Below are 20,216 nucleotides of genomic sequence, written 5' to 3' on the forward strand. Positions count from 1 at the left end.
CTGCCTCCACTTCCTGAGTGCTGAGATCACAGCTGTGTGATCCCAGAGCAGGTTTATACAACAGTCATCCTTGAAAGAACACTCTCTCAAAAAGTATACTATAGCTCTAAAATAAAAGTTTTACAGATTGCCTTCTAATGCTTTACTTTCTATTAGCCATCCAATTACTTTCCTAGCTTTAGAAATTTGTATATTTTTTGTGCTTTCTATACTTTTATCTCTAATGTGGCTACTAAGATATTAGAAATCTTTTAAAAATTTAAGGATTTACTTATTTATTTTTAGATGTTGAGACAGGGTTGATCACTGCAGCCCTGGAACTTACTCACTCACCAGGCTGGCCTAGAACATAAGAACACAAAGATCCACCGGACTCTCTGTGTCACCACCACCCACAAAAGATTTATTTTTAAATTCTCTCTCTCTCTCTCTCTCTCTCTCTCTCTCTCTCTCTTTCTTTCTCTCTCTCTCTCTCTCTCTCTCTCTGTGTGTGTGTGTGTTTCTGTACACATGGATAGAGGTGTCCACAGAGGCCAGAATAGGGCATTGGATCGGAGCCCCTGGAGTTCGAGTTAAGAGAGGTTGTGAGGCACCTGACATGAAGTCTTGGAATTGAATTCTGGTCCTCTGCAAAAGTATTAAGTGTCCTGAACCACTGATCCATCTCTCTAGCCTGAAACTTGTTTGTTCTTTTAAATTAAACAACAACAACAACAACAACAAAAACAAAACAAAAAAAACCAAAAACAAAATAACCAGGTATGGCTACTTTGTAGCCCAGTTTATGTCCTATTTATACAGCAGGAGATGCAGAGATGGCTCAGCAGTTAAGAACACTTGCTGCTTGTACTGGCTAGTTTTGTGTCAACTTGACACAGCTGGAGTTATCACAGAAAAAGGAGCTTCAATTGAGTAAATGCCTCCATGAGATCCAACTGAAGGCATTTTCTCAATTAGTGATCAAGGGGGAAAAGCCCTTTGTGGGTGGAACCATCTCTGGGCTGGTAGTCTTGGGTTCTATAAGAGAGCAGGCTGAGCAAGCCAGGGGAGGCAAGCCAGTAAAGAACATCCCTCCATGGCCTCTGCATCAGCTCCTGCTTTCTGACCTGCTTGAGTTCCAGTCCTGACTTCCTTGGTGATGAACAGCAGTATGGAAGTGTAAGCTGAATAAACCCTTTCTCCCCCAATTTGCTTCTTGGTCATGATGTTTGTGCAGGAATAGAAACCCTGTCTAAGACACTGCTCTTGCATGAGTCCTGAGTCTGTTTCCCAGCAACCATACAGCTGCTCACAACTGTCTGCAATTCTAGTTCTGAGGGGTCCATTGCCCTCATAGACATCAGACATATATGTGATGCACATGCACACATGCAGGCAAAAACACTCATACAAATGAAAATAAATCTTAAGGTAACTTTATCATATTCTGTATCTAACTGCTAAGGAAATAGTGAATAAATGCTTTCCACAGTAGGCAATCTTTTTTTTTTTTTCTTGCCAGCCTCAAATCTAGGAAATACAAGGCCAGGCTTTAAAACTGTTAGCCAGAAATGGGAGGGTACAGGACTGTGTGGCTGACCTCTGTGACCAACCATAACCCACACACTCATGGCATTCTTTTCCATTTGACCTTTATATTGCAAGAGTTCAAGTGTAGTTCATAGCTTTTGAAGTAGTCAAAACACCCATCCACTGTTAACACGTTGTATTACAAACTCAGCCTTGAATTAAGTGGCAATTTTACAGGGAAATGCTTTCTCTGCATTGAAAGGAGAGAGAATTCTGCAGAGAATGTTAGATGGCAAGGTCAAATGACTGTGGTTGGGTTTACCCTTGTGCTTTTAGAGACTTCAAGCATACAGTTTCTATAAAGACAGTTGGGTTCCAGCTCTCAGGAGCATCTCAGGCCCAGGGGTGACCTTTCCAACCAGCAGCTCACCCCAGCAGCTCAGCAGGAGGATGAACAAGGAGTTGGTTTCAATTAGTAATTATTTTATGGATTTGTTTTAAGTTTCCTGAATATCAGAGGTGTTAATCATTTGAGGTGAAGGGGTGGAAAAATAGCTTTCTACCTAGGTACTTTCTAGACACACGTGGATTACTTAGTCAATAACTGTAGAGAAAACTTTATTAAAACATTGTTTTTCTTAGTAACAAATGAGTATGTTCATTGTAGAAACTTAAAGTACAAACTTTAGATGATAAATGTTATTCATGATCTAATCAACTAAAAATCATTACCTTTGGGCTGGAGAGATGGCTCAGGGGTTAAGAGCACTGACTGCTCTTCTGAAGGTCCTGAGTTCAAATCCCAGCAACCACATGGTGGCTCACAACCATCCATAATGAGATCTGATGCCCTCTTCTGGATGTCTGAAGACAGCTAAAATGTACTTAGATATAATAATAAAGAAATCTTTAAAAAAATCATTACCTTTAATATATATGTATATGAGGGAAAATCTTCCTTTTGTTTTCAAAACTTGTTATAAAAAGTTAGTCAAAACACAATTCTTATTGGAATATTGAGTCTTCTGACTGAGCACAGCTCTTCTGGAGTCTCTTCACTAGACTCCACTAGAGAGAATGGTTAGAGATGGCTCCAAGAATATTTGTCACAACAGTAGCTATCAATTAGTGTTAGAGAGGAAGCAATGTGCCTAAGTGAATCTGTACTTGGCTGACAGAGAGTGATAAATTAGGGTGGTTGAATAGTGACCTGAAATGGAATATTTGAAATAATTATTACTGTTCCCTCCTTGTGGCACTAGGAGTTGAACCCAGGGCCTTATACTTGCAAGGCAAGTACTCTAACATGAGCTATATCTTCAGCTTGGAATTCTTAAAAAAAAAATAATTAAGAAGCCTGAAGGGTTGCTACTGCTTATCCAACGGTATTAGGAGGCTGTAAGTCTCTTGGGATCTGGCTCATCTTTGTTTTTCTCCACAAGGCCAACACAAATTTGGTATTCTACGAATACATGTCTATGGCAAATGTTCCTTACAACCATGTAACCATGGCAGCTCCTTATGAATAATTGGCTGTAGGAGAAATCATGGCCAAAAATTTTTATAGAATTATTTTGTACCATTGGCTCAACATTTAGAACTTTGATTAAACAAATATGTGTTATTACAACTAATAAAGTATTTGAAAACTTACTCTGGTGTATTTGTTTTATCTGAGATACACAGTCACAAACTCCTTTTGTTCTATTTTTCCCTTCAGAAGAAGAGCAGATTCTATTTACTCTGAGGTAAGGAATATGACAATCAGCTGGGTGTGGAGGTGCTGCCTTTAATACCAGCATATGGAAGGTTGGCGTAGGTGAATCTTGGTGTGTTGGAGGCCAGCCTGGTCTATAAAGTGAGTTCCAGGCCAGCCAAGGCTACACAGCAAGACCCTGTTTTAAAAATAACAATGAAAAAGAATATGATGGTAGTAAAGAAATATGGGTGACTTGTTTTTAGGTATTGTTAGTATGTTTATCTTTTATTTATTTGTTTAAGACAGGGTCTCATGTAGCCTAGGTTGGTGCTCCAGAACTCATGTATCTTGAACTTTTATTTCCTGTCTCCACTCGTGAGTGCTCTCTCTGGGCATGGGCCTGGTTTACTGTAACCATGTGTGAGAGGCCAACATTGCCATTCCTTTTTACATTAACAAAATGCAGTGCTTCTCTGTCTGTCTGGAGGGAAGATATGAAGTCCTGACCCAGTCACAAACAGCTCAGTTCCCATGGGTGCCATATGTATTTCCAGTTCTTTTATCCAGAGTTTGGTTTGGAAGTCATGACCTAAATGTAGGGAGTTGAGAGGGTGTCTCTGTGACCTTCACACCCATGGAAGACAAAAAGGGAGTTTGGCTCAATGGGAGTCTGACCCTAAGTCATTTATTTTAGGCATATCTATATATAGCACAATTTAGTGAAAGCTACTGGTGATAATTCAGTTCGCATGCACAACAAAGCATATGTAAATTTCCTTGAGGAACAAAGTCAGCAAAGTACAGATCAGACAAGGCTTCATCAAAACTCTTTGTAAAGTCCATAAAGATATTGCTTTAGTCAGTGTTCTATATCTGTGAAGAGACATGAACATACTCATACCCCAAGGCAACTCTTACAAAGGAAAGTATCTAATTGGGGCTGGCTTACAGTTTCTGAGGTTTAGTCCATTATCATCATAGTGGCAGGCAGTCAGACATGGAGCTGGAGGAGAACCTGAGGGTTCTATATCCAGACAGGCAAAGTAGGAAGAGAGAGCACTGGGCTTGTTGAGGCTTTTTTTTGGTTTTTCAAGACAGAGTTTCTCAGTGTAGCCCTGGCTGTCCTGGAACTCACTCTGTAGACCAGGCTGGCCTTGAACTCAGAAATCTGCCTGCCTCTGCCTCTGCCTCCCAAGTGCTGGGATTAAAGGTGTAAACCATCACACCCGGCTCATTGAGGCTTTTAAAGCCTCAAAGCACCCCTTTCTCCAACAAAGCCACTCCTCCTAATCACTCCCAACTAATGCCATTCCGTCATGACTAAGCACTCAAACATATGAGCCTACGGGGGCTTCCAATTCAGACCAGCACATTCCATTCCCTGGCCCCTGTATGGAGCTATGTCAAGGGCCCTATAGATTCAGGTTCAGGGAGATAGCAAAGCCTTCCTTGGAAGACCAAGTTTGAGCAGTTGTTAGTTCTCAAGTCCAGGACAAACTGCTGAGGTATTTATTTACACATCAAAGTGGACCTAGCTGCAAGGTTCTCCCAGCATCCCTTAGTCTCTATCCATTTGTCTTAGTCAGGGTTTCTATTCCTGCACAAACATCATGACCAAGAAGCAAGTTGGGGAGGAAAGGGTTTATTTGGCTTACACTTCCATACTGCTGTTGATCACCAAGGGAAGTCAGGACTGGAACTCAAGCAGGTCAGGAAGCAGGAGCTGATGCAGAGGCCATGGAGGGATGTTGCTTGGTCAGAAGCAATACTGTGTGGACTACCATGATAATAGATAAGGCATTCTGTCAGTCCATGGATGGTGGTTTTAGCAGAGGCATTACATGCAGGAAAGGCAAATCCATAACCAGAATAAGTATCTACTCCAGTAAGAACAAAACGCTGTCCTTTCCACGAAGGAAGTGGTCCAATGTAGTCAACCTGCCACCAGGTTGCTGTCTGGTCCCCTCGAGGAATGGTGCCATATCTGGGGCTCATTGTTGGTTTCTGCTGTTGGCAGATCTGGCACTCAGCAGCAGCTGTAGCCAGGTCAGCCTTGGTGAATGGAAGTCTGTGTTGCTGAGCCCAAGCATAACCTCCATCTCGACCACCATGGCCACTTTGTTCATGTGCCAATTGAGCAATGACAGGGATGGTTGTGAGCCACCATGTGGTTTCTGGGATTTGAACTCAGGACCTTTGGAAAAGCAGTCAGTGCTTTTAACCGCTGAGCCATCTGTCCAGCTCCAGCTGTGTCAAGTTGACATAAAACTAGCCAGTAAACCATTACAAGGTATGGCTGGCATATCCTGCCTCCCACCCTAAACTTCTCCAGCTCAGAGGCTGGGCTGCCCTTTCCCCAGCTGACTTTTCCTATACAGTCCAACCATTTTGGCTACTGGGCTTCCTTTTCAAGTATTCTTTCCTCTCCTGGTCTTCTCTGTCCTCTAGCTGCTCACCTCACATGGCCCCACTCAGGGTCTCCCTCATATCACAATTATGAGAAAAAGAGGGGGAGAGAAAGAGAGAGAGAGAGAGACAGACAGAGAGAGAGAGACAGACAGAGAGAGAGAGAGAGAGAGAGAGAGAGAGAGAGAGATCCTCCACCATACCTAGGAGCAGTCAAGTTTTCCCTTTTCTTTTTTAATTCATATGGTACTGATGTGCCTATTTAAAATATCAAAGAGGAGTATTTTAAATAGACACCCCAGCTGTTTGACCTGGGTCTGAGACCTAACAACAGTGTGTACAGAAAATGTCCCACATAGCTCTCAGCCCCACCTCCATACTGATGGCCTGAAGACTGTTCCCCACTAGAGACCACTTCTACTGAGGTCAGGTAAACCTGCCTCCTGATGCAGCTAACACCATAAACCCTGCCTAGGCTTTCTCCAGCCCAAACCAGTCAATCCCAGCTTTCTGTATGTCCTCACGCCCTTTATTTACTTCCTGATATCCCAGCTGTCCGTTCCCAGTGCCTTGCTGGACAGAGCATAAGAGACTGAGAGTTCTTAGGAAGTTCTTGGGTCTTCACAAGCCCCATCCCCACGGTTATATGAGCAGTAACGATTGTGAGGCAGAGGAGTCTCTGCCCAGCTAAGCTGCCTGCAAGGTGTGTACAGAGCCCCAGAGATTAGCATTGCATGGTTCACTGCCCAAGGCGGGGTGGGCTCTTTGGTTATTCATACTCCTAGAGGTAACCCCAATGCATTCACAGGTTCACTAAGATAGACTTGGGTGTTCTTTGGCATGTTGTTGGTGTCCTATCTGGGCTAAAGAGACATCTGTCCATCTTCTGCAAAAAGTCACCTAATAAATACCACAGTAGCACTGATGTAAAACATTAATTTTTAAAACACTGGTTTATACAAGCAGTTAATCACCTAAAATCTACACAAAAGAGTAGTCTACAATAGTTTTAAACCTTTAAAAGTTTTTAAAATATAGTTTTAAAAATTGCCTATAGTTTTAAAATGTATACCTGTATATGGAAGCAAGTTGTAATATAATATATATGGTGACTGTTCACTTATGTAAATTGGCAAAACAAAGGCAGATAACTGAGTGTGTAAATGGCCATCAGCAGTCTCAGGGAAAGCACCTGGCAGTGCTCACTCTGGGGAGGTAAGTGGTAAGGAATGTGATCCAGAATCTCCTTTCTAACTTGTCATTCTATGCTAGGATTTATTCGACCATGAGAAATTATTCATGCAGTTCTTAAAAAATGTTGAAGGGCTTAAGGGCTCAGCACATCAGTAGTCCGGCTACCCCAGTAGCTAAGGCAAGAGGACTGCTTGAGCCTGGGAGGAAGCCCAGGCTAGATAACACAGCAAGGTCTCTGTCTCAGTTAGGGTTTTACTGCTGTAGACAGACACCAGGACCAAGGTAACTCCTCTAAGGACAACATTTAATTGGGGCTTGCTTACAGGTTCAGAGGTTCAGTCTATTATCATCATGGCGGGAAGCATGGTAATGTGCAGGCAGGCATGGTGCTGGAGGGGCTGAGAGTTCTACATTTTATTCTGAAGGCAGACAGGAGAAGACTGACTTCCAGGCAGTTAGGACAGTCTTAAAATCCATGTCCACAGTGACACATTTCCTCCAACAAGGCCATACCTTCTAATAGTGCCACTCCTTGGGCCAAGAATATTCCAACCATCACAGCATCCATATCTCAAAATCCAACCAAACAAAGACCTTAAAGTGGAGAGAGAGAGATGGTAGAGCAGATAGAAATGCTGACAGGTTTTTCAGAGGACTTGGGTTCAATTCCTAGAACCTGCATAGTGGCTCGCAACCTTCTATCTTCAGTCAAAGGTGATCTGATGCCCTTCGCAGGCATTGAACACACGGGTACAAACAGACATGTAGGAAAAGTACTCATACACAAAAAATAAGGCTTTCAATAAAAATATGACAATATGCAATCTAATTACAACTGAAAAATTTTGAAAGCCAGAAATAAACTTGAAATAGCTGGAGATTTTTCTTTTTAAGATTTTATTTATGCATATAAGTGATCTATCTGCATGTACACCTAACATGCCAGAAGAGGGCATAAGATCCTATTATAGATGGTTGACAGCCACCATGTGGCTCCTGGGAATTGAAGACCTCTGGAAGAGCAGTCAGTGCTATTAACCTCTATTAACCTCTGAGCCATCTCTCTAGCCCATAACTTAAGAATTTCTACTCACCCTTTACTAGATTGTAGTATTTTGTTTTGTTTTGTTTTTGTTTTGTTTTGTTTTTTGTTTTTTGAGACAGGGTTTCTCTGTGTAGCCCTGGCTGTCCTGGAACTCACTCTGTAGACCAGGCTGGCCTGAAACTCAGAAATTCGCCTGCCTCTGTCTCCCAAGTGCTGGGATTAAAGGCATGCGCCACCACTGCCTGGCTATTAGGTAGTAGTTTTAATGTATAATTAAACTGTTAAAAAAAATAAGAGAACAAAATTAAAAACCAAGGGAAAGTTACACATCTATTTTTTATTTCAATTAAAGTAATATTATCTGTATAAGATTTTGGTCCACTTGTTCTCCTGGTACTATTCAAGTTTGAATATTTCAATTTAGTTTCTTATATCTAACATAAGAACTAAGTATTTCACATGAGCAAATTAATATGATTTAAGTAGATGTGCTCCTTACTATTTCTCATGTACAACAGCCCATCTTTCCTTCTGCTTCCCATCTCAGTAGCTGTGCACCTCTTCTCTCACACCCAGCAACATAAGTGAAATTAGAACATCAGTCACTATACTGAATAATCTCCAATTAATGTCAAATCTCCACATATTTGATCACTTCCACAATAACTTCAACCACTCTGGTCATTTTTATACTTCCCAGCATCATTTGTAAAAATTAAAGTGTGAAAGACATTCTAAAACCTCCGGAGTCAACATCAGCATGGCTACTTATAGTCATGCCTTGATGAAAGGCCCCTGGACAGCGATTGCTTCGATTTCAACTCGACTTCCCTGTAAAGAAAACAAAAGTCACTGTCTCGATCCTTTAATGCAAGTCAAGGTTCAATAACACATGCAACTACTGGCAACATGTATTTTTACCATTAATCTCTTCACAGAAAGCAAGGATGAGAGAGAATTCACTAAGCCTCTACAACAAGTCAGGCTACCATGCTAGGCACACTTATATATTAGCTCATTTGATTCCCACAGCAGCCCTGGTCGTAAAACAAGGCACTGACCTCAGAAAGGCTGACAAAGTGGTCCCACATCACAAAGACTAGCAGTGGATAATCAAACCCATGTCTTCAGGTTCCAAGTATAAGCTTTTTCTAATACACTCAATACTTTCAGTTTGACAATGACCTTTCCCAGGAACAACAAACTAAAGCAAGAACAAACGACACTCTGAGGTGGTTCAGTTACGCCCTGCAGGTGTACAGAGTGGGCAGGAGGCATAGGAAAAGAGACCACAGTGACGGAACACCAGAACCAGGATGGAGAGCATCTTTCCAGTGAATGGTCTAGAGTCTTCATAATAGGAGAGCCAGGTGAATTTGTTTTTATTAAGATAAATAGTAATACTATCCACATTTTCTGGCCAATACTCCAAAATACAGTAGGAACTAGCAAGAGCATTAGTTTTACACCTTGTGGTATGAAGAACTCCCTTCAGTGAGAACAAAGGCTATCCAGAAGTCTCCACGTAATTGTACACTGTGTTACATTTTCAGAAGTCCTTACTGAAAGGCAGACACTGAGGCATGAAGTCAGACTGCAGGGGGAAACACAGTGGGGCCCAGCAATCTACACTGCTCCAGTAACATCACAACACAACTGCTCTTAAGGTTTTTCTTATAATCTAAGTCATCAGATTGTGTCCGATGGATCATGTCATACCCATGTGCTGCTTTGTACGAATTTTTTTAAGCTTTTTTCAGATCACAACAGTGATCAGGTATTGACTTTTAGACTCTGTATTTCTGAGAAACAGGAACTGTATTAATTTTAAGTTTCCTTTCAAAGCGACAGGTCTCATGTACTGTGTGTGCACTGGCATTGTACCAGGTACTTACTCTGGGTAAAGCAGCGACTTGGTAAGCAGCCCTGGCAGGAAGGCTACCCTGGAAATCTGAATGTAGAACAGTATCAGGTTAATCTCCACACATGGGCCCTCACTCAGCAAGAGAAGCAAGAATCTGGGAACGGCCTCATGGCCTGGTCTGTTCCCACACACAAACGACAGAAAAGCTTGCATTTAGATTGCCTGACAAGATATTCTGCCACACGATTTTATGACCTTTGGTACTTTTCTAAGTACTTTATAAGCAATGAAACACATAATCTGGCACCCTTGTCTTATAATGATGAGTGTGGGTTTGGTCTTTAAAGTGATTCCTATGAACCAATTATCAAAACTGAGGGTGGCTCCTGATCTTCAGCGAGGACTTCCCTGTGAACTTTAACCTTCTGTGGTCACATCTTCTGCAGAGAATAACAGTGAAGTTTTTTTCACACTATACCTTCATTTCATCTTACCAGGAGACAGGGACTCACTTCCCCTGCTACGGCAATGACAGCAACAGGAGCATTTGCTCGGAGCTTAGACCTTGCCAGTATCTGTTCTAAGTGCTGTACAGGATAATTAATGTAATCATTCTGACAACGCCCGAAGGTGGCAGAATCCTGTCCTCACTTTACGGACTAAGAACTAGTATGGAAATGTTCAGTAAGTTCCCGGTGATTTGCAGAGAGCCACAAGAAGGTAGCTAGACCATATCATAGCAATAAGTCTGTATGTCTAAAAAGATTTAGGGGAGGCTTACAAAGCCAGAGAAACAAACAATAAAGTTAGGTTCTAGGAAAATGAATATGCAGAGCTTATGCACATTATATTTTTAAGAACTGCAATAGAAATAGAGATCTTTCTCACAAGGGCATGCTACTACTGTGTTTCCAACCAGATAATGGATTGTGTCAGGACAAAATGCCATTTTCACATCTCACTTTTACTTGACAATGATACATTTATATCAGCAGACTTATTTCCCTTTAAAAGTGAGTGAGAATAAGGTCAAATCACTTACATGTTTTATAGATCTCATTGACAGTGCCAAAGTCATTCATGTCAGCCAGTAAAACAGTTGTTTTCACCACTAGAAGACAGATACATACAAATATATATATACACACACACACACACACATATATATATATATATATATATATATATACACATATAAATAAAATAATTTTTTTCTTCTTTAGTTTTAGCCGTTTTATCAAACTCAAAACAAGACTTAGAAAAACAGTGTATATCTGGGCAGTGGTGCATGCCTTAATTTCAGCACTCAGTAGGCAGAGGCAGGTAGATCTCTAAGAGTTAGAGGCCAGCCAGGTCTATAGAGTGAGTTCCAGGACATCCAAAGCTACTCAGAGAAACCCTGTCTCAAAAAACCAACAAAACAAAACAACACCCCCTCCAAAACAAACAAAGCAAAACAAAAAACAAAATCCCAGTGTATAATTTTTATGAGTAACCTGATGAAACCAAGACTAAAGAAAGGAACCGGTGTTGTTTTTTAGAGCATTAAAACACAACCTTTGCCGGGCGGTGGTGGCACATGCCTTTAATCCCAGCACTTGGGAGGCAGAGGCAGGTGGATTTCTGAGTTCGAGGCCAGCCTGGTCTACAGAGTGAGTTCCAGGACAGCCAGGGCTATACAGAGAAACCCTGTCTCAAAAAACCAACCAACCAACCAACCAACCAACCAACCAACCAACCAACCAACCAACCACAACCAACCAACCAACCAAACCTAAAAACCCCCACAACCTTTAGGGCTGGAGATGGCTTAGGGGTTGAAAGCACCTGGCTGCTGCTCTTCTAGGGGTTCTGAATTCAACTCCCAGCAACCACATGGTGACTCCCAACCGTCTATAATAAGATTTGGTGCCCTCTTCTGGTGTGCAGGAATATGTGCAGGCAGAATACTGTAAACGAACAACTCCATAACCTTTACCAAAAAAGACATGCATACTCAGATGATTGGCTATTATACGTCCTCCACAAAGACCAAGGACATACCAAACACACATTAACAGTGCTGGCTTGCCTGGCATGCATGAGGCTCCGAGTTGGATCCTGAGTGCTGCAAACAACACAAACAGACAACAAAACCCACCAATGAACAGGGAAGAAAGACCCAGTTACTCACCATTATTGAAGTCACAGCCTGCAGCTTTCAGAATCTCACCCAAGTTTTTAAGAGCCTGTGAATCAAGTCAAGAAAGGTCAAAGACGATGCTGTGTAATTACTTTAACCGATATTTCCACACAAGTCAATTATGTACTGGCTTCCATTAGTGGACTAAATCTGAATTGTAGTGAAAGGTTTTTTTATTTTGTAGGAATACTGGGATGGATATGGTATTGTACATGGGAGGTTAAGGCAAGAGGCTGGGGTTAGTGAGTTTATAGTGAGTTCAAAGCCGCCTAGCTTATAAGAGACCCTGTCTCAAAATTTAAAACAACCCCTAACCCCAATCAAAATAAAACCTCAAATAATCAAATCATCAGTAATGAATTACATATCCATACTTTGGGAAGAGGAGGGAGGTCAATGGCCCTGAAAATAAGCTTTCCAATCCATCTGACACAACAGCATTTGTTTTTGATAACACAGGTAATAAGCAGGTGGTTTTCTCTGTTGTTAAGCCATCTTAAAGGGGCTGCAGTGATGGCCCCTGGTTGAGAGTACTTGTTGCTCTTGCAGAGGACACAGTTGGATTCCCAGCACCCACGTAGTGGTTTATGACCGCTTGTAACCCCAGTTCCAGGGAATCCAACAGGCACACATGTGCTAAATAAACATGCATGCAGATAGAATATTTATACACATAAAATAGATAAAAGAGTTTTTTAAAGTCTTAGACCGAATAGTGAGTAGCTGAAAACACATGTGATCACTGCTCAGGATCAAAGACTGTCTCCACGGTTCGATATTACCATGTAGTGTTACAACGGGGACCTCTCATGTGCAGGCTTACCTGTTTAGCTTCTTCTACTACTCCTCCTGGCACAAGCTGTCCACTGGAAGGATCCAGGCCTACCTGTCCAGAAATGTAAATGGTCCTGTCCACTTGCACAGCTTGACTGAAATAAACAAAAGCATATATATACACACACATATATATACATGTATATATAATAGATAACATAAAAGCCAATGCTAAAATAGTAATAAGATAAAAAAGTAAAAGTTGTAAAATAAAAAAACTCATAAATCTGACATTTACTAAATTAAAATTTTGTTTACTGACATCTTTAAGAATGTAAAACAGTCACAGGTTGGGAGAAAGTACTTTTGCCTTGATGATAATGGACTAAACTTCTGAACCTGTAAGCCAGCCCCAACTGAATATTGTCCTTATAAGAGTTGCCTTGGTCATGGTGTCTGTTCACATGGTCTCTTCACAGCAATAAAACCCTAGGATACCCAGTATTATTCTATCCCTTAGGCAAATATGTAAATGAGAATTAAAACACCCCAAAGCTTCACATGAATGTTTGGAAACAACATTCCAATAAACAAAACGAATCTCTGCTAGGTCCAACAGATGACTACACATTGATGGATAATTCCAGCAAAGACATCTGGCTCAAAATAGTACTTTTTTGGTGGTGGGGTGTGTCTTTGCTTTCGAGGCAAGGCTTCATCATGTAGCCCTGGCTGGCCTGAAACTTGTTGTGTATTCTAGGCTGGCTTAAAATTACGGTAATATCTTGCCTCTTGAGAACTCTCATGGGGTAGACCAGCAGCTTTCCCCACCGAACCTAGTCCAGTTACACTTGAGGACTTCAAACACCTGTCAGGGAATTTGGGCCTAACTGTTTGGGTGGGGAGAGACTGACTTTTTTTTTTTTTTTCAGTAAAGAATGGTCAGCTTTCAGTGTAGGATGGCCTAAAGGAGGCACTTTCTACCTCCCTACTATCCACTGGGTTAAAGGTATTGTGTATGGAAAACCTGGACTCTCTGGCCAGGTCCCATACACCACTGCCAGCTTCTGGTAGAGAACCCTTCTCTGTGGCTGAAACCTTTCCTACCTCCCATACTGGTGATTTTGCAGGTTCAGGAGACGGAACCACCAAAGAATCGAAAGCCAGCAGTCCTATTCCCCTTGGCTCCAGAGGAAACCTCCTTCCTGTCCCCTTATCACCCTATCCTGGTGTATGCTCATCCCTTACACAGGAAGTGCTGGAGGTCGGCTCTGACAACTCAGAAAGCACAGGGCTCTCTGGCTTTCTTTTACCCATATCTTTAAATAGATAACTATTGAGCTTCTTAATGTGTGAGCTTTCCTCAGGTTGAACCGAACTATTGGTTAACACTATAAACACACCCCCACCCCGCCCTTGTGTAATTAGGCCATCTGCACTAGGCCCATTGCAAAATATCTTCAGTTTTTCACAACATATGAAAGAGTTTAAGCTCGAATGCATCATCAATAATAAAAAACTTTATGATAGTAAAAAAAATCCATTTATTTCCAGAATATCAAAAGTAGTTATTGGAGCTGAGACAATTTGTGTTTAAGATTGAAACTCCCAAGGATTTAAAGAGGTTTAGCTAAAAAAAAAAAAACCCAAAAAACAATTGACTACGTGATACTTCCTAGGCCTAAGAATCCTACTCCTTCAGTTGTAGGTTCCAGAAATTGTTTCCTAATGTTTTCTTTTTAACTATTTTGGGGCTGGAGAGTTGGTTCAGTTGTTAAGAGCACTTACTGCTCCTGCAGAGGACCCAGGTTCAATCCCAGGCATCAACATGGTGGCTCACAACTCTATGTAACTCCAAGCCTAGGGAATCTGGTATTCCCTTCTTACCTCCTCAGATCTACAGTACACACAATTTCATGCAAGCAAAACCGTCATGTACATAAAATAAAAAAATAAGTCAATCTTACAAATAGACTTCATTTTTATTTATATGTATGTGTGTTTTCATGAGTGCATGCCACATTTCTGTGTGGGTACCCAGAGGTCAGAAGAAGGCATCAGGGTCCCCTGGACTAGAGTTACAGATGGTTGTGAACCACCTGATGTGGGTACATGGAGCCACACTTGGGTTCTGTGCAAGGGCAGGAAGTACTCTGAACTGCTGAGTCATCTTTTCAGCTCCTAATTAAAAAAAAAAAAAGCATTGTATTTAGTGTGTGTGTATGTGTGTTTGTGTACATGCGTGTGCTCTTGCTCACTGTAGTAGACATGTGGAGGTCAAAGGACAAATTGCAGGAGTCAGGTCTCTCCTACCATGAAGGTACCAAACTCAGGGCACTGGGTTTTGGGATAATGATGCTTTTACCTGCAGAACCATTTCACCCATGCAGAACTTTAAAAGCCTTTTATTCTACTTCCTGTCCAGAAATATACTGGGCATGATGGTGCAAACCTATAACCCTAGTACTCAGGAGGCTCTCAAGTGTGGTGCCAACCTGGGATGTGTAGTGAATTCTGGGCTGTCTGGGACCACAGTGAGGTTACCTGAAAACAAACAAACAAGCAAGCAAGCAAACCCCACACAGAGAAACACCTAAATGATAGCAAACCAAGCCCAAAATCAGGGGGTAAAACTTTCAGAAACATTCCAATTAAGTTTCAAGTCATGGTCTGTGCCATATTATGGCAGTGCTAATAAAACAGAAAGCCACTCAATAGCACTGGTGTTGCAATCCCTCCAGGTCCGTCCTCAGTGTCCTAAAATGTGCTGAGTTGTGCTTAGCTAATCAGTAACAATACTCCATTCATTCCCAGGGCTGAGGACTAAAAAGCCCAGCACATTAGAATTCTCTTGAGAGAAGCTAGAATTTCAAAAAGTGTACTCATCACAAACTTTATACACTAGTCTTTACTTTTGGGAAATAGTTCCCAAAATACGGAGGCCAGGAGTGGGCATCAGGTGCCTTCTTCAATCCTTCTCTACCTTATCTACTACATTGAGGCAGGGTCTCTCACGTGAACCCAGAACTTGTTGATTGACTAGTCTATCTAGTCAGCTTGCTCTGGGGAGTTTCTGTCTCTGCCTCTCATGTACTGTTATCACAGGAGGGCTACCACATACTGTTTATGTAGGAGCTTGGTAGAGACCGGACTCTGGCCTCCATGCAGGGCCGTTCTAAACAGGAAGAGGGAGACTAACTGTACAAGTGTTAACTAATGCTTCTGAGAGGAGATGAGGCATTAACAAGCCGGATAGTTATCTATCTGAAGACACCCTTTGGTTACCAGGCTTCATGACAAAGTGTCTCTCTGCTACAGATGTCTTTTGTTCTGAAGTAAAGAAGGTAATCTCCTGCAACTATCACCAATAGCTGAAAGAGCAGGATTAGGCCGAGGAACAAAAAATTTACTACAATTTTTTTTTTTTCTTTTCGAGACAGGGTTTCTCTGTGTAGCCCTGGCTGTCCTGGAACTCACTCTGTAGACCAGGCTGGCCTGGAACTCAGAAATCAGCCTGCCTCTGCCTCCCGAGTGCTGGGACTACAGAATTTTTTCCTTAAAAGGGATTTTTTGGACTGACCCCTTCCTTCCTTATGGTTAAGAACTAGCATTATTACTTAGGTTCATTTAGAAGATAAAGAAGCAAACTAGGAGACAAAGTCTCTCTGTAAGGTCACACCATTAAAAAGAAGCCAACTAAGAATTTAAATCCTGGCGCACGCCTTTAATCCTAGCACTCAGGAGGCAGAGGCAGGCAGATTTCTGAGTTCGAGGCCAGCCTGGTCTAAAAAGTGAGTTCCAGGATAGCCAGGGCTACACAGAGAAACCCTGTCTTGAAAAACCAAAAAAAAAAAAAAAAAAAAAAAAAGAATTTAAATCCAAAGTGCAACTCTCCTCTCCTAACAAACTCCAACTCTTAATGCTAACTTTTGAATTTTTTTTTCCCAGAAAGTCACCCACAGACAGGGAATCATATCTTCACTTTGTAGTTTTCTTTTCAATTCTTCTAAGCTGGGACAACAAATGAAATCATTCAGATTGAGCCCTGGAGTCCACTACACTTTCAAATTGTATTAAATTACTTAGTGGAGTGACCTTGGCAAATTATTCAACTTAGTATATGACAGCTCTCACATCTGAAAAATGGAGTTGTAGCTGGGCGCTGGTGGTACACACCCAGGGCCTCATACATGTTCAGCATGGTCTTTTACTGAGCTATATCCATCCTCGGCCAGAAAGACATTGAAATTATTATGACTATTTATGTGCACGTGTATAAGTCCACCACCTGTGCACATACCCATGGAGGCCAGAAGATCCTCTGGGTCCTTTGGAGCTAGAGTTACAGATGGGAGTGAATGGACTAATATGGGTGCTGGGAACCAAACTTGGCTTCCTGAAGAGCAGAAAGTGCTCTTAAGTGCCGAGTCATCTCTCCAGCCCCAGCCAGAAACACTTTAACAAAGGGAGCAGGCTCAAGGTTTTGAGCCAACTGCAGTATGCTCATAGAGTTTTGGAATTAATACTTTTTATTTGAGTTATTTTTAAAAATAGTTACTTTCTATTGTATTGTTTTCTATTTAGAGTATTTTGATAATGTTTTCTTTTAAAATTAATTTAAGTGAAAGTAAGTCATTTCAATGAAAATGTTATAAAACACCAGGTATACAGTTTGGGAGAAAAAAAAAAAGGTCAATTGAAAACTATCTCATCCAAATCTCTACATTCTGTATTCTTTTACCTCTGTGTCCTCTGGAGGAATGTCAGTCTGTAACTAATTAACTATGATGAGTCAAACTTCCTAACACTATTAAAAGTGGAAAAACAGAAAACCCAACATTTAAAGTTTAACCGGACTACCTTATTTGGGGAGCTTCTTCAAAACTTTTTTTCTTTCTCTGCTCCAAATCAGAATCAGTTTTCCTCCCTTTCATTTGGTTTCTCATCCCATTAAGTTCCATCTCCAATCCTATTATAATAATTACTGCTTTGACACATGGGACTGTTATTTCTCTTGATATTAAGGGAGCTAGGGTTTGAGTTCAAGCCAAGATGTCACTTGCACACTGTATTTCCTTGAAAAGATTGACCTTGAGCTGTCCTTTTGTAAAATGGAGAGACAACTTAAAGGTAGTTAGTTGTCATAGTGCCTGTCATGTAACATTTGCTACATTACTGCTTCTTTTCCTTTTATAGGTGAAGGCCTATGTCGGATTACTTCTTACACATTTTTGAATCAGCTAAATACTTGGCATGCACTACACATCTTCTACAGTACTAATGTTGCAGCCGAAGAAAATCTTCAGTTTTGATTGACAGCAAAGAGACACTGTGTCAGAAATGACTTTTTCAAAAGGAATTGGCTCTAGATACGTTTTAGTGAAGACTTAGAAGTTAGAGAGGAGAAAGTTATATAAGATACAATACAGTGATTTTTAAAGCTGAGGTATTTTGAGGAACAAGGTTTTAAGTTAAGTGTGCTGGTCTTCACGTCAGCACTAGGAATGCTCAAACAGGAGAACAGCAGGTTCTAGGTTAGTCTGAGCTACAAAGTTAGTCTGTCCTTCATAGCACCCACAGAAGGAAGTGAAAAGAAAGTACCATTTCTATTTAAAAGCACTTCTGGTAAGCAGAGATAAATGCCAAAGGGTAGTTTTTATTTTTCCAGTACATATATGGTTAGCTCTAGTATATAGGATAATCTCAGAAGATCACCTTTGGTGTTACTTGCATTTGATATTAGTGGTAAATAGGCATGGATAAACCATTCATAAGCATCATTGCATTCCTACACGTTATAGAAGCCAGAGACTAGGATAGACATACAGGTATTTGCTGAGTACTGTCCAAATGAGACAAGCATATCTTGTAAATTAAGAAAGGGTTAGATCAAACTTCATGCTAGTAAAAGAAGCCTGTCACAGAGGACCAAACAGTGTATTATACTTTTTATAGCAAACGTCTTTAACAGATAAACCCTATAGTGATGGAGAGGAAATAAATGGGTGGTTGTAAGGAGCTGGGGAAAGATGCCATGTGGAATAAATGCTAATGGTATAAACCTTATTTTAGGTTGGATGTAAATGTTTTGAGAATAGAAAGTGATGATGGCTACACAACTTTTGGGCATAGTAAAAGCCACTGAATTGAACCCACTAACAGAATGAGAATTCTATGGGTTGTTTATTCTATCTTAATAAAATTGTTACAAAAACCAAAACTAGAAGCCACCAAGACGAAAGGCAAGGGGGTTGGGGTGATGCCACTTCTAACCAGAGAAAGCATGTAGCAAGCTCGCCTTCGGGGCCCCGGCAGCTCCAGATGGGGGCAAGATCTTAGGAGTGCAAGTTTCTGGTAGCACCAGGGCTCCCCCATTCTCTGAGGGATTTGGATACACTGTACTCTTTCTGAACTTAGTTTCTTCGCGCGTTCTAAGACTCTCTTTTGCTCGGACCAGCAGGGGCCAAAGCTCCAAACTTGCAACACTGCACCTACCTGGTCCTTCAGAGCTACAGTAAAAAACATTACCTGTAGGGACCAATGGCCGCCGGGGCTTTTGTGGTGCTGATCACCTTTCTGATTATGGACGACATGCTAATCCTTCCCTCTTGAAGACCCTCCAGAAGAAGAAACGATGGTAAGTAACTACACCCACTCTTGTCCACTGACCAGACAGCCCTAGGCAAAAGAGTTTTAGTTCAGGGACAGCCCCGTGCGAATTCGCACGGCCCGATGGGAATTGTAGTTTACAAGCGACTCCGGGACACGTGGAGGAAGAAGCCGTGCTGCGCACGCGCCCTCAGCCCGCTCGCTCACCCTCTGTGGTGGGAGCTTCTAGGGATCTCAGAACCTTGTCATTCTTACCGGCGAAGCCCTCGGAACTTTTGGCAGGTTGGTGGTGAGGCACTAATGCTTAGCCGGGGCCGCCAGCTCGCGGGGGCCTCGCGTGGGGGCTTGCCCACAGTGGCGGCTTCGGCTTGCGGCGCTTTTCACTTGGGGAGGTCCATGCTGCCCGGGCGGGCCCTCTTGCAGTCCAGAGCCTCAGGCTCCTGTGCTCGTTTTTATGCTTATCGTTGCCCTGCCAGGCGGAATCCCCTCTGGGAATGCGCTTGTATCCCTTTCTGGGTACCGTAAAGGACAGGGATGGGTCATTCCGGGGAACCAAGCAGAGGTGTGGGTTGTCTGCCTTTCGCCATCCCGTGCTTCCTTTCTATGCATGATCGCCTCAAGATTTGAGCAGACCGGGGTCTGCTTTCCGGAGGCGAGTCATCTTCTCCTAGCTCACGACTTCAGCTTTCTCACTAACGAACCTGGGTAGATAAGAAGATGTACTAATTAGTAACTGATAATATATCATAAGGAAGTATATTTAAAACAATTCTTTAGTGTAGCTGGTATAATTTTGCCTTTTGAGAAAGATAAAAACTAATTTTTACTCTCTAAATAGATGTGTGTATGTTTATTTTTTCATAAATACGAGTTTTGGTAGAGTATTTGATACTGCAAGACATAAAGCATCTAAAGTGGTTTTGTTTGTTTGTTT

The 20,216-nt window shown here is 41.7% G+C and overlaps 2 protein-coding genes across 3 annotated transcripts in view; one reads left to right on the plus strand and one right to left on the minus strand.

Moving 5' to 3' along the window:
• Window positions 1-8,170: 8,170 nt before the first annotated feature.
• Rida (reactive intermediate imine deaminase A homolog) lies at window positions 8,171-19,395 on the minus strand. The gene is made up of 6 exons (NM_008287.3): window positions 19,202-19,395; window positions 12,723-12,828; window positions 11,891-11,945; window positions 10,760-10,828; window positions 9,749-9,804; window positions 8,171-8,684 (listed from the first exon to the last, which is right to left on the minus strand). The coding sequence occupies exons 1-6, from the start codon at window positions 19,264-19,266 to the stop codon at window positions 8,628-8,630; spliced, it is 408 nt and encodes a 135-aa protein (NP_032313.2). The 5' UTR covers window positions 19,267-19,395; the 3' UTR covers window positions 8,171-8,627.
• A 64-nt stretch (window positions 19,396-19,459) lies between these two features.
• The window catches only part of Pop1 (processing of precursor 1, ribonuclease P/MRP family, (S. cerevisiae)), a 35,343-nt gene continuing 34,586 nt past the window's right edge, over window positions 19,460-20,216 (plus strand). For both annotated transcript variants that reach the window (NM_152894.2, NM_026340.3), the window contains exon 1: window positions 19,460-19,564. The gene's annotated coding sequence lies outside the window, so the exon portion shown is untranslated. The remainder of the gene's footprint in view (window positions 19,565-20,216) is intronic.

The sequence above is a fragment of the Mus musculus genome, chromosome 15, assembly GCF_000001635.26.
Source record: "Mus musculus strain C57BL/6J chromosome 15, GRCm38.p6 C57BL/6J".
NCBI classification, from domain to species: domain Eukaryota; kingdom Metazoa; phylum Chordata; class Mammalia; order Rodentia; family Muridae; genus Mus; species Mus musculus.

What these genes read in the sequence shown, in the direction of transcription:
- Rida (NM_008287.3), bottom strand. Translation starts at nt 19,266, where the DNA reads ATGTCGTCCATAATCAGAAAGGTGATCAGCACCACAAAAGCCCCGGCG. An exon ending in GCGGCCATTGGTCCCTACAG is followed by an intron (nt 12,829 to 19,201) that starts GTAATGTTTTTT and finishes TGTTTATTTCAG; the next exon opens with TCAAGCTGTGCAAGTGGACA. An exon ending in AAGTCGCTGCTTTACCCAGA is followed by an intron (nt 8,685 to 9,748) that starts GTAAGTACCTGG and finishes TTTTCTTTACAG; the next exon opens with GGAAGTCGAGTTGAAATCGA.